Genomic DNA, 11,760 nt, shown 5'->3' with positions numbered 1-11,760 from the left:
ATGAGCTTTTTGATAAGCTTTTTAAGAGGGACATAAATTTGACTCAGCATAACATTAGAAAGAAATCCACTCTTCCTCAGTGTGGAGCAAATGGTGAAAAGGAAAGGGCCATGAAATGAGCCCTGTGGGACCCCACATCAGAGAGGAGCAGAGGGGTCACCAATGCCAACACAAAAAATGTGTTTAGCCAAGTCTGACTTGAACCACGCCAGGGTCCAAAGCTCTGCCACGGCACCAGTCGGTAGCTAGCTCCCCCCCTTACTGATATATTTTGAAGGCGAGTTTGTTCTGCACAGTTTAAACTTTTTTCGGGTTTCGGAGACGCAACGCAAACGCATCCAGTGTATTATTGACACGCATGAAACGGCCAGTTTACAATGAAGACTTTTTTGTTTCAGCCTATTTCATCCTGTAATTATTACATGTTGGGTTGTAGATATTATGTTCAAGTAATATTTTTTAATGCTTATTTATATGTAAAAATGTAGATTATTTGGATTTGTAAAAGTAAAGGATCTCATCTATTTTTCGTAAGAAATAAATAAAATCATTGAATTTGTTTGGATAAAATGTGTTAAAATGTTTTTTTGGGGAGGGTTGTGCATTGTTAAGAGAAGAGAGAAAACTACAGGCTTAGACTCGTTTTATTTTTATCAAGCATTGCATATTTTTTTCTTCGTGATGTTGTGCAGGACACAGGAAAATAGATTTGCTTCTTAAAAACATTTGCGATCAAATTAACCTGATCAAGGCTAATCTGGAGAACGTAGCAAACAAAATGCCATGAGTCGTCATCCTTAGATGGGTTACATCTGAGCCACTGAGTGTCCCCATGCTGGTGTAGTAAAGTAATAAATCTGGTACACAGGAAGTAGACGGCAATAAAGACGGGAACTAGCCGTCGATCCAATCACATTATCATAGTAGTGCTGGTCACTGAAGGCATGAGCATTAGGAAACGAGCACTCCGCTATGACTCCATGTGCATTTTGACCCACATTTTACAGGCAAAGTGGGCACCGAGGATGCAAACCACTGTCATTCAGATGGTTTAGGACATGCACGCTATTAAACTAAACTCCCCACACAACAGGTGATTTGTTATTAATTCAGACGTGCACGACTTTGAACGGCTTTTTCACTATTTACACTTATTCACGTTCTGTAAAGAGCAATAACCCCGATCCGATGCAGTAGCCCTCAGCCCTGCTTGTTTGGTTTAGACCTGAGATAACAACCCTTAAACTATCGACTCAAATAAAACTCCTGACGTGAAAAGTGTTAAATGTAGGATGCTGCCGGGGTTAAAGGTCATGTGAAGGTATCAAGACCTCGTCCACTGAACCTTTCTCCTGATTCCAGCTAAGCAGCGCCTCGTTCTCTTATGGTGCAGGTTCTCTTTCTTTGGGAAAACAGTACAAACATGCAAAGAGCACATCCCAACGCAGTAGAAATTACAGTGTGAATAAAAACAGAAGTAGCACTTTTTCCCAGTTGGAAGACTTGTATAAAAAGAGGTGTCGTGTAGCAGATTGAAACATTTTCTGGAGGAGCTAAAGCGCGAAACAACCGCTCACTTCAGATTTCTCTGGAAATTTACCCTAAAATATATGACAATTGTATGACTGACAACGTTTACTACTACTACAGCGACACCTTCCCCCCACCAGCAGCCTCCCATTCAAAACCATAAAGCAAAAAAACTGTAAACCTCCACTGAAGCAGAGCTCCAGAATCTCTGGGCAAATTGGCAGGTTTGTGACACAAAAAGAATATAAGAAACATTTCTACACCACACTTCTAAATATCTCACCTGGCTTTTATGCTTATTATTCTTTCCCTCTACACTCACTCTTCACATTAAAAAATTAAAAACTAAATTTAGAAAAGGCCCTGATATTTATTTTGTTTGGTTTAAAATGACAGCATAGCTTGTTTAATCGGATTCCACAAACCACCTCTACGTTGTTTGGATGAAGAGTTGGTTTTGCATAAATATTTGGGGGTTGAGGATCAGTTTACTGCATAAAAACAGCCACTACAAGGTCCATCACATTTTTTTCTTTTTAGAAATGTAGCTGCGTAAAAGTGCATGATTGCAAAGAGTAGTAGTAAGAGTACTTCAGTGGCTACTGTTGCTGCTCCAGTCATATGGGAGGAAGCTGACTTTAGTCTTCCCGTCGGAAATGACCCCCTGCAGGCTGGTCTTCTTCGGAGAATCACCCATGTGCTCCACAATCCACTTCAGCAACTGCAAAGAAAGAAGGTGGACATTGATGAGACGACGCTACAAACAGAATCAGCTTGTTGTCCTGTATAAAACAACCAAACAATATCCATACTCACCTTCTCATCAGTGCCACCAAAGTCGGCCTTGTACCACTTAAATATCTGACTGAGTCGCACTTCTTTTTTCCCAGAATCCACCACGCAGGCGTCATCGTTCTCCAGGAAGGCCTCGGCAGCTGTTCGAAGCTGGCTGTCAATATCCTGATGGAGCAGATTTAATGTTTAATCACTCAACAGATACATACTGATGACCAACTCCTTGCGGGGATGTATCACAGGGCCTCTTCTGTTTACCTGTGGAGTATAGGTTTTGATTGGTGGGCAGCCTTTTGCTCCGCAGTTCAGGGCAAAATGAATGAGAGGCTCAGCGTCCGGCAGCGCCACCTAATGGACAGCATAGTGTATTACAAGGCAAAGTTAATCCTGTGTAAAAGAATATGATTTGGGGGTTTGACAGAATGATCCAATACTTGTAAGCGAGGGTCTGTTTTGGAGAAGGGTCTGCGGAGCTGTGCCATGCCTTTCCTGTTCCCTCGCAGGACACCGTTTTCAATGTCCTGCAGTGTGAAGACTTCTCCTCCAATCAGGTAGCTCACATAATTAAAGAACTACAAAAAGTAGAAAGAGAGACAAGGTGTTAGGATTACTTTGCAATCATGTTCAAACACTGATACATGAGTCGATACAATATGCCCATCAATAAAAATGAGGGAGGCTATGAGGTCCTGGTCCTACTCTGTATCGTTGCCACATGTTGGTGGGGGCTCCAAGTCGTAGGTACCCATGGATGACCAAGGCGTTGTAGATGTTGATAAAAAATGCCAGCTTCTCCTCCCGACTGAGCGAAAGCAGCTCCACCCTCTGTAGCTGGATGGCTAGCTCAGCGTAGCGCTGGAAGGCGGGGTTCGCTGACATGCCTTTGTAGTCCACGGACTGCAGGGACGGCACACGCGGGGCTCAGTCACGGCAACAAGGGGGGAGCAAAGGAACACAGGTAACGCTGAATGGATACGGGTAGTGTGGGGATTACCTTTCCGTCAGCAGAGAGATGTTCAGAGTACAATTTTAGAATCAGTTCCCGCAAGAGCAGAGAGAGCTCAGAAGCTGGGACAGAGGTGAGCAGAGAGCAGCGTCAATAACAGCATTACATCCTGGATAAACGCCTGGATTTCAAAAAGAGAAACATCACATTCCTCTTGTGGGAGACCTACTCTCAACACATTAAAAACAAACAGCTAAGCTTGATAATGCACAAAATAAATTACTACTATTAAGCAGTGCAGATAAAGTCAAGCACTCAAGGATGGGAAGACAAGGGAATATTATTCCCATTTTGATGAAGTGTTGATGAGCTTCTCGGCCTCGAGAGGTTATATCAAGTTAATGCACCAATTCAGAGTAACTATCCTTAAACAGCACTGTGGAGGAAAAAAGAAATAATGAGTTTAAAAGAGGACAAGAACAGCCACAGAAAACCAGGAAATAGAGCGTGGATAATATAACTGTGCTCAAAAAACTTTTTACTGTCGTTTATTTTAGAATTTGCCCTCTTTACAGATCAGAATGACTTTTATTAGCCGTTACAGAGATGGACATGAATGATGATGATGATAATGGTAGCTTCTCTGAGATGAGTTATAAATGTATGGCTATCATCAAGCCCTCCCTTGAGCTCCTTCAAATCAAACACAAACGCACTGAAACCCAAAGAGAGGAGAGAGTCCTTCAGCCTGCTGTGAGCCCGGCCCAGTCATGACCTACCCTGGATGGGACTGCAAGTGGCCGTCTGTCCTGCATTCAGGGCTGAATGTGGGTCGTCCTCCAGAAGCCTAAATAATCTGTCCGTGGTGTCTTTCGTGTCTTCAAACTTTGCCTCCTGCTGCCCACTGCCTCTCACACTGACCATGTACTTCTTCTGTAACAAAGCTTGTCCAGTTTTACAGGCCGCAGCCCTGTCTGGCACATAAACGGCCACAGTATTACCTGATCTGTATTTCACAACACTTTGAAACTAAACTGACGACGCTGCGTTGACAAGAGCGCCTGTCTTACTGCCGTCCTACTTACCCATACCCTTCTTTTCCTGCAGCCAGTCAAGCAGCTGTTCGCCTGAGAGGCTCTTTTTGTATAACGTCAGGCTTCTCCAATGGCTGCCAATCACACTGCCATGTTTGAGGTCCTCTACCAGGTCCGCCAACTCATCTCTCTCACACATAAAATCTGTCAGGGCAGGAATATGCCAAGCCACACAAAGATGCACATGTTCACACCCATATCAGCCGTCTGTATGGATGTTGGTCAAAATACTGACACCATGACCATGATTAGGGTGATGATGGCGTGATGATGAGGCGCTCTAGGCCTTCTGATTGATCACTTGCAGAAAAACAAGCATCCCTCATTAAAGCTCAAGCTTGCTTTGGGGCCCAAACTCGTCATATTTTATCAGCCAAACTACAAAAGCATATTAATGCCCTGATCTCAAGTGAATGTTTGGTGGTGCCAAGAGATTCTCTCACCGCCATCAGTCTCTCCAGTCGTGCTCTCTGATTGGTCGTCATCTGGAAGCGGCGGTGCATCTGCGGGAAGAGGCTCCTCCTTGACTAGATTCACCAGCCTCTGCAGCTCCTCAGCATCCTGTGGCAGCACAAATAACGCTAAGGCACAACCCTGGACACCAGTTAGGATTCCAGCACTGTTCTTTGAGGTGGTGCCCATTCTCACCAATTTCTGGAGATCATCATTTCCCCCGACATGGACGCCGTTGAAGAAGATCTGAGGGACTGTGCTGCGTCCTGTCAGCTCCTTCACCCTCGCACGCAGCTCTGGATGCCTTCCAATATCAACATCACGCACTGGTACTGCTAAACGCCCCAGGGTGGCTTTGGCCTGCACACAGTGTGGGCAGCCCTGGATGGAGTAGACCGTTACCCGGCCCAAAGGGCTCTTTTCAAACTCTCCCATCTGCAGCAACAGAGAGAAGACAGAAACCAGTAAAATTGTGATGGGTTGGAAGTATATTGTGTGTCAGTTACACAGCACAGCATTTAGGCCTCAATACTGGATACAGGCGGAACTATTTTTGAGTTAGTAGATACTTTCCCGCAAGTAATATACTTACTTCTAGTCTTTAGACTGTAATTAAGACGCCTTTGCTGTCTGACTTGTGAAATGATTGGCACAGTTGCTTCTTTCATCAGCGCATGAACAAAACCAATAGTTCCGCCCAAGATTCATTGCAACACTTCTGAGTACAATAACCAAGTAGACATTGGAGGCCTGAAGGGCGACTTTATTATAATCGGCTCAAAACATTTCCGTGTGTTGCAGTAGATGTTTGTGCAACTTCTCAAAAGCTCGTTTGGTTTGGAGGGAAGCTCAATGTCCAAAGTTTAATTTGCAGGTAACTTCCTTAAAGAAACTGGAAAAATGTTCAAGCAGAATATAACTATTTTTTAATTAGAATATTCGACAATGACGAATTATTTTTAAAATTAGGTAAATTACAAAGAACAAACAAGAATGTTAATGCGTACTAATTATTTTTGTCACACATTATTTACTACAATATTTGGCAACTCATTGAGTCGACAACTAATTAAAGAACGTGAAACTCCAATGGTTACAACACAGAAAGAATCGCCATTAATACGTATTATTGACAATGGTACGATACCTTTCAGCCACCACTGGATGTGCGCGTAGGATGTCAAGCTGCTCCTTAATCCTGGCAATCAAAACGCATGATATGAAAGAAAAGCGGGGAACACAATGTGTCTTCTCTCCGCAGGCTAGTTCATTTTAGCTCCAGCTATTTTCAGGGGCGTGGATTAAATTCGCTAGCCAATGATGCCTTCACTGTGCCTCGTACACTCTACTTTTAGTCCTCTTTTATATGAAATTTAAAAAAGACACGTAAAGCGGTTCTTTGCTGTTCTCTGCCAAGAGGGAATGATATGTATTATGGCATCCCTATTTGTACATTTAATCGAATACAGATTCTTTAAGAACGAACACTGCGTTTTAAAGGCATATTTTACTAAATCCTACGTTTAAATTGCCGAAAAATTGCCGCAGCACCCGGAACTGTTGGTGACCCGATATTTGTTGCTGTACGGACCGGTTTTTAGAAGGACATGACCATATAACTGTTGTAAACATTTCAAGATGTCAGGACTTTCAGAATCAGAGCGAGCTGGCTGTAAAGATATATTGAATTTAATGACAACAAGCAGCATACTTTCTCTTTGTGACACGATTACGAATAAACTCATAGTGGTTGAAAGTTTTACAGGTATGTTTTTAATATTTGACTGATACTGAATGCAAGCTAGGACAATATTAGCGTTGGCTACGTTAGCTTTTATTTGTTAGACAAAACGAACAATATGGAAACACTTCGTAAAGAAAGATCTTCGTACGACTTCACGGGTTATGGCCTGGTGGAACTAACTTTTTAAAAAAAACATACATACGCTACGAGCTGTTAAATTTGTTGTTATGTTTTGCGTTTTTGTGAGATCTAGTAAAAACATTAACTATCTCTTTTGACCAGAGGCTACGGACACAATTCTATCCTTTACTAAAAATGCCGAGGAGTTCTTAAGAAGGAAGAAGGTTCACCGGGATCTCATATTCAAGTATTTAGTTAAAGAGGGGGTGGCGATGTCCCCTAACAGCGAGAAACACCAGCTGGTGAAGAGAACACTGGAGCTTTGGTCTTCTGGGGAAGTAAGTATGATACGGACAGATCGGTGCAGTGCATGTCTTTCTGTATGACAACATTTTGTTTCTTTTAGACCGACATTACTAAAAGATTACCACAAGAGCCAAATGAGAGTCATCAGAGCACAGTCACAGAAACATCTGAGGACTTCAACCCACAGGCTCTTGGGAAGCAGTTCTGCCAGTGGTTCTTCCAGCTCTTAAACAGTCAGAACCCCTCACTAGGCCAGCAGCCACAAGATTGGGGACCACAACACTTCTGGCCTGATGTGAAACTACATCTAGTTTCCTGGTAAGTGTTGCAGTAAACACCTGTTTTAAATTGGCACAATATGGAAAAATCCAATGCAAAGAATTCATTCCAGAAAATTAGACACTAAAATGAGAGTGCTGAAATGAATCACATGGAGATCATTTACTGTCTCCTTTCTATTATACATATATATTGTGATACCACTGAAATACATTTCCTAAGAGATACAATTATCTAAGAAAATGAAAGTGGAACTTGACTCTTGTTGTAGGAGGAGTTACTTGGAAGAGTCAATAAAATAGCTAAACTGATGATAGTAGTATTGTATCTCTTCCTCAGTGCTGGCAGCAAACAGAGGGAGAAGTTCCTTGGTTCTGAACTGGTTAACCTGCGTCTGCTTGCTCTAACGAAGGAAGAACGCTTGGTCCTGAGTCCCAATCTGGAGCCCAATGGCCTCAATGTCCTGGCCTCCCCTCATGGTCTAGTACTGGTGGCTGTAGCTGGGACCATCCACAGAGATGGAGTGTGTCTGGGCATCTTTGAACAAATATTTGGGCTCATCAGTTCCCCTCTGGAGAACAATAGATGGAAGATCAAGTTTGTCAACCTGAAGATCAAAGGACAGGATGCTTTGGAGGAAAAGGTTGTGGCAGCACCCTCGCTAAGCTCCAACTCTGCAGAATTACAGCTCCTCTGCAGCTGAATCCAGCCTTTGTTTGCTCTATCAAAGTCCGTCTGAGGATACTCTTCTTTGTCTAACCCAATCAGTGCTTGTTTTCAGATAAGACCTGGCCAAGTGTGTGCACAGACCTGCAAGTTTAACATAATGTCGAAACTCAATACAGACTGAAAAAAATCTTCTATCGGTAAAAAAAAGCTTTTCTGTTGGGTAACTTTGTTTTGGATGTAAAAGCACATTTTCCCCCAGTCTATTTTATACAGTAGCCTTTTGAAAAGATGTTTATGTTTTATTGTGAATATGTATAATATCAGACATGTAAAGGTTATAATAAAACATGTACAGTTGTGCTCCATAGACCCATTTACAGCCTACATCATCAAGTAGCTGTGCTCTTTGTGCCATGGAAATACTGCCTTGGATGGTGGATCAGTCTAGTGAAAAATAGGCTGATTATTCTGTCCATACCAAAAAGGCACAGCCTCAAATCTCCCAGTAACTTTACAAGCGCAGCATTCAACATGCAACATGATCTTTCTCTTATGTCTCAAAAAGTCCTCATACTTCTTCTTCCCTTTATAGATGCTCAAAATTTTCCAGAGAGTACCGGTAATGTTTTGCTCATTTTTTGTGGATAGAAGGCAATCTCTGTATGCCAGCAGAAGAAAAGCATGTGTATGTTCTGGCAATTTAAATTTGATATATTTTGGAGCAATAGTGCATAATTTGGTTTGTGTCAGTATTTGAAATCCATAAATCTGACAGTTTCCACTGCCTTAAACAGGTGTTATTACAGGCTGAATAACTCCCTCACCACACTAGAATTATGCCTCTGGGTGGCCGGGCGGCTCATATGAAATTGAGCAAAATCTGCTTGATATGGTCATTCAGCAAAACTCAATTATAACTGACATCTATTTTCTTTGACTGGCTTGAATTGCACATGATGTGTAATGGCTCCAGCACTTCTTCACATGGCTCGAAATGATTCACTCTTAATTCGCCGTCCAAGAGAAATATCAGCAGATTGGAATGGCGAGGGGAAATATCTGAAAAGAGACACTCTTGACAGACTCCAGCGGCCTTTAAAAAAGGCAGGATTTATCCTGTTATAGAGACTTTGCAACTACAATTTGAAGTAATAATGCGTCTCAATTTTCTCCCACTTTAAGCCTTCATTTCACTTTATAGTAATATATATTTCATACCACTGCTCTATTACTGCAGTTAAGTAGCTGCTCTGTCTCGCCTTTGTTGCTTCTCAGCTAAAGACATGTATGTTAAATACAGTTTATGTATTTTTGTTGGCAAATGCTGTTGTTTCAAGTCAAATCCTATTTGTCTTGAGACATATTTTAAAATTTAAATTTGATCTAAATGCTGTAAGCATTAATTCTAAACAAAAATGCGTGTTACATTTGGAAAAAAACTACATTTAATACAAACTGTTACTCTCATCTTTCTGAAAGCTGTATATTTTGGGGAAAATTTCCCTATATTCTAGAGTAATTAATTAGTAAAGAAATAGAAAACTTTATTGACAAAAGGTCTGTTTTTCCACTGATGCTCTGGGCAGACGCGGTCTGAAGTTTGCATGACTTTGTGGCTTTGTGGGGAATTTTGCATGTGGGAAATTATTCTTGGCAGCTGTGTTCAAAGGCCCCTGGAACTGTTCAAATGTGTGACTGCGGCCCGGTGCTGTGTAGCCTTTTGTGCTTTACTGGGCCATAGATGTGGCGGGGAGGGGAACCGCTGTAGCCATTGATCTCAGTCTGCTCACCTCTCAGAAAGAATAATAACAAGCCGCTTCGCCTTCTGTCTTTATGGCACTTGGCTCCGGCGCGTTTCAGTAAGTGGTTTGGCCACGGGCACACGGCTGTGACGCACACGCGTCGAGGTTACCGCTGCAGCGGCGTCTGCTGGTGCTTTTGACTCAGTGGGTTGCCCTTTTTAATCTCCCCCACCCTTCTCTAATAGGAAAATATGTTTTTCAGAAAGAAATATGTTAAAACTTCAATCATGAACCAAGGAGACAGCCCCCACCCCCACCCCAAGTGGTATTCTCTTCAATCCCTCATTAAATATCAACAATTACATCATGAGCAGTCAGAAAAAGTACTTTCAAAGCACTCAGCAGTCATTCACAAAGTCGTGTCTGGGGAGGCCAGTGTTTCGTTGCTCATTAATAACGCGATTGTCATTTATTTACACAAAAATCAATGCGGTAATTGACTCGACTGTCAATGACGAGGACCGTGTGACAAGGTGAGGCCAGAAGAGGGCATCCGTGCTCCACCACAGAAAGCAGAACGGGCCTGATAGCTGGCCAAGAAGAAAGTGGGAGGAGGGAAAATCCTTTTAACACTATTAGGTGAGGAGGTTGATCAATTCCTGAGAGCAGTGAGGGTGAGCTGATGTTAGCAGACAATGTGGCCACAGTCAGGAGGAAAACTGTAAATTCCTCCAGTTAGGAATGTCCATTAAAGTAATGGAGTTCTAACAGAGAGACACGTTAAACTGTTGCCTTTCACAGACACCAGCATTATTTCACAAGTTATTGTGGCGTCGGTAATTTATCTGCACCCATGAAGGTGTCACTCGCGCCTTTAATGCAATATTCGCCACAGCCGCAGACGCTCCCCCGACAATAAAGAGCAGGATTTATGAAATTGTGAAAGAAATCAATCAATGAGCTATGATATTTGTCCTGCTGACAAAACGTCTTGGAGGAGAGTTCAGTCACAGTTTGACAGAGTTGCGTTGTCCTTTCATTTTTCTTTCTTCTTCATTTTCTTGGACTCGCCCTCCAGCCCAGCAGCGTTTCATTACCCGGCGCACGCTGACGCTCCACAGTAACAACCGCAGGACTCGCGGAGGAGGGACCGAGGTCAACAACAGTTGGCATCGGCGCTAAAGCCGCAATCCACAAGTGTGTAACCTTATCCTTTATCTTTTCACATGGGGGGGGGGGGGATTTGCATTTCTGAACTCTGTTTACGTCGAGGAGCTGACAGGCCTCCGTGGTCTCTTGCTTGCCCCCCCATTTAGTAGGATTTTAATTGTCTCTGCTATATTTCAATACACGGTACCGATGGCTTGAGTTGTCCCTTTTTGGAAAAGTTGAGTGTGGCTCACAGAGTAGCGATCGTGTTTTGAATCCATCATTGTGGCAACTATAGACAAAAGTTACATTTAGTCTTGTGTTTGTTTGACCTTTTGACCTTTAAGCCCTTGTTTGCCTGCTGGAGCCCTCTATTTTCCACTCATCTCTCATATTGCCTATAGCCTCTCTCTCCGTTGCATTCCTCGCCCGAGTCGACTCCCTTGTTCCGTTTCAGGGTAAATTGGTCTGGGCTGCCACAGTTCGTAGCGGCCCCCTTTTCTGTTGGCCGGCCGGTGTATCCTTACACGTGCGTCATTATCTCACGTAAACAGAGGAAATGCGAAACTGCCGGGGAAGCCGACACCATCCGCGGCGGCAAACAGAGGGCCGAGCGAAGAGCTCCTGGGTGGCGACGACCGAGCTTAGCGTCAATTAACGGAAACGACAAGCAGAACTCTGTCTGAAGGCAGCTGGGCCCGGTGTTTTTTATTTACACTGAAGCAGACACATATGTTTGGGGGAGCCGGGGATGTTTCAATCGGAAAAAAAACAAAAACATGGAGGGGACACAGACACAACAAATGTCCCCAACATTGAGATGTACTTGAGTTTAGCTTGCACGCAATGCCCTTCCTCCCCTTTCTCTCTGATTATCTCGTTAATGCGCCTCTGTGTCTCACGCATAGAGGCACCACTGTGAAACTTGGAGTC

General features: G+C 43.1%; 2 protein-coding genes across 4 annotated transcripts; one reads left to right on the top strand and one right to left on the bottom strand.

Moving 5' to 3' along the window:
• Positions 1 to 626: 626 nt before the first annotated feature.
• Positions 627 to 6,125, bottom strand: zgc:152951 (uncharacterized protein LOC569013 homolog). 3 transcript variants are annotated; one of them, XM_057031118.1, is made up of 11 exons: positions 5,966 to 6,125; positions 5,014 to 5,253; positions 4,809 to 4,926; positions 4,357 to 4,509; positions 4,051 to 4,245; positions 3,320 to 3,393; positions 3,025 to 3,222; positions 2,760 to 2,897; positions 2,584 to 2,673; positions 2,347 to 2,490; positions 627 to 2,251 (listed from the first exon to the last, which is right to left on the bottom strand). In XM_057031118.1, exons 2-11 carry the CDS (start codon positions 5,251 to 5,253, stop codon positions 2,123 to 2,125), a joined length of 1,479 nt encoding a protein of 492 aa, XP_056887098.1. In that variant the 5' UTR covers positions 5,966 to 6,125; the 3' UTR covers positions 627 to 2,122. The 3 variants fall into 3 exon arrangements, with proteins under 3 accessions (XP_056887098.1, XP_056887107.1, XP_056887114.1); XM_057031127.1 differs by lacking the exon at positions 4,051 to 4,245; XM_057031134.1 differs by lacking the exons at positions 4,051 to 4,245; positions 4,357 to 4,509.
• A 282-nt stretch (positions 6,126 to 6,407) lies between these two features.
• c1h3orf38 (chromosome 1 C3orf38 homolog) lies at positions 6,408 to 8,309 on the top strand. Its single transcript, XM_057031146.1, has 4 exons — positions 6,408 to 6,583; positions 6,845 to 7,020; positions 7,089 to 7,306; positions 7,607 to 8,309. The coding sequence occupies exons 1-4, from the start codon at positions 6,457 to 6,459 to the stop codon at positions 7,968 to 7,970; spliced, it is 885 nt and encodes a 294-aa protein (XP_056887126.1). The 5' UTR covers positions 6,408 to 6,456; the 3' UTR covers positions 7,971 to 8,309.
• The last annotated feature ends 3,451 nt before the right edge of the window (positions 8,310 to 11,760 follow it).

Source organism: Takifugu flavidus, chromosome 1 (genome assembly GCF_003711565.1).
Source record: "Takifugu flavidus isolate HTHZ2018 chromosome 1, ASM371156v2, whole genome shotgun sequence".
Classification (NCBI taxonomy): domain Eukaryota; kingdom Metazoa; phylum Chordata; class Actinopteri; order Tetraodontiformes; family Tetraodontidae; genus Takifugu; species Takifugu flavidus.
Note: the sequence above shows the minus strand (reverse complement) of the source record. Positions and strands in the feature narration are given on the sequence as shown.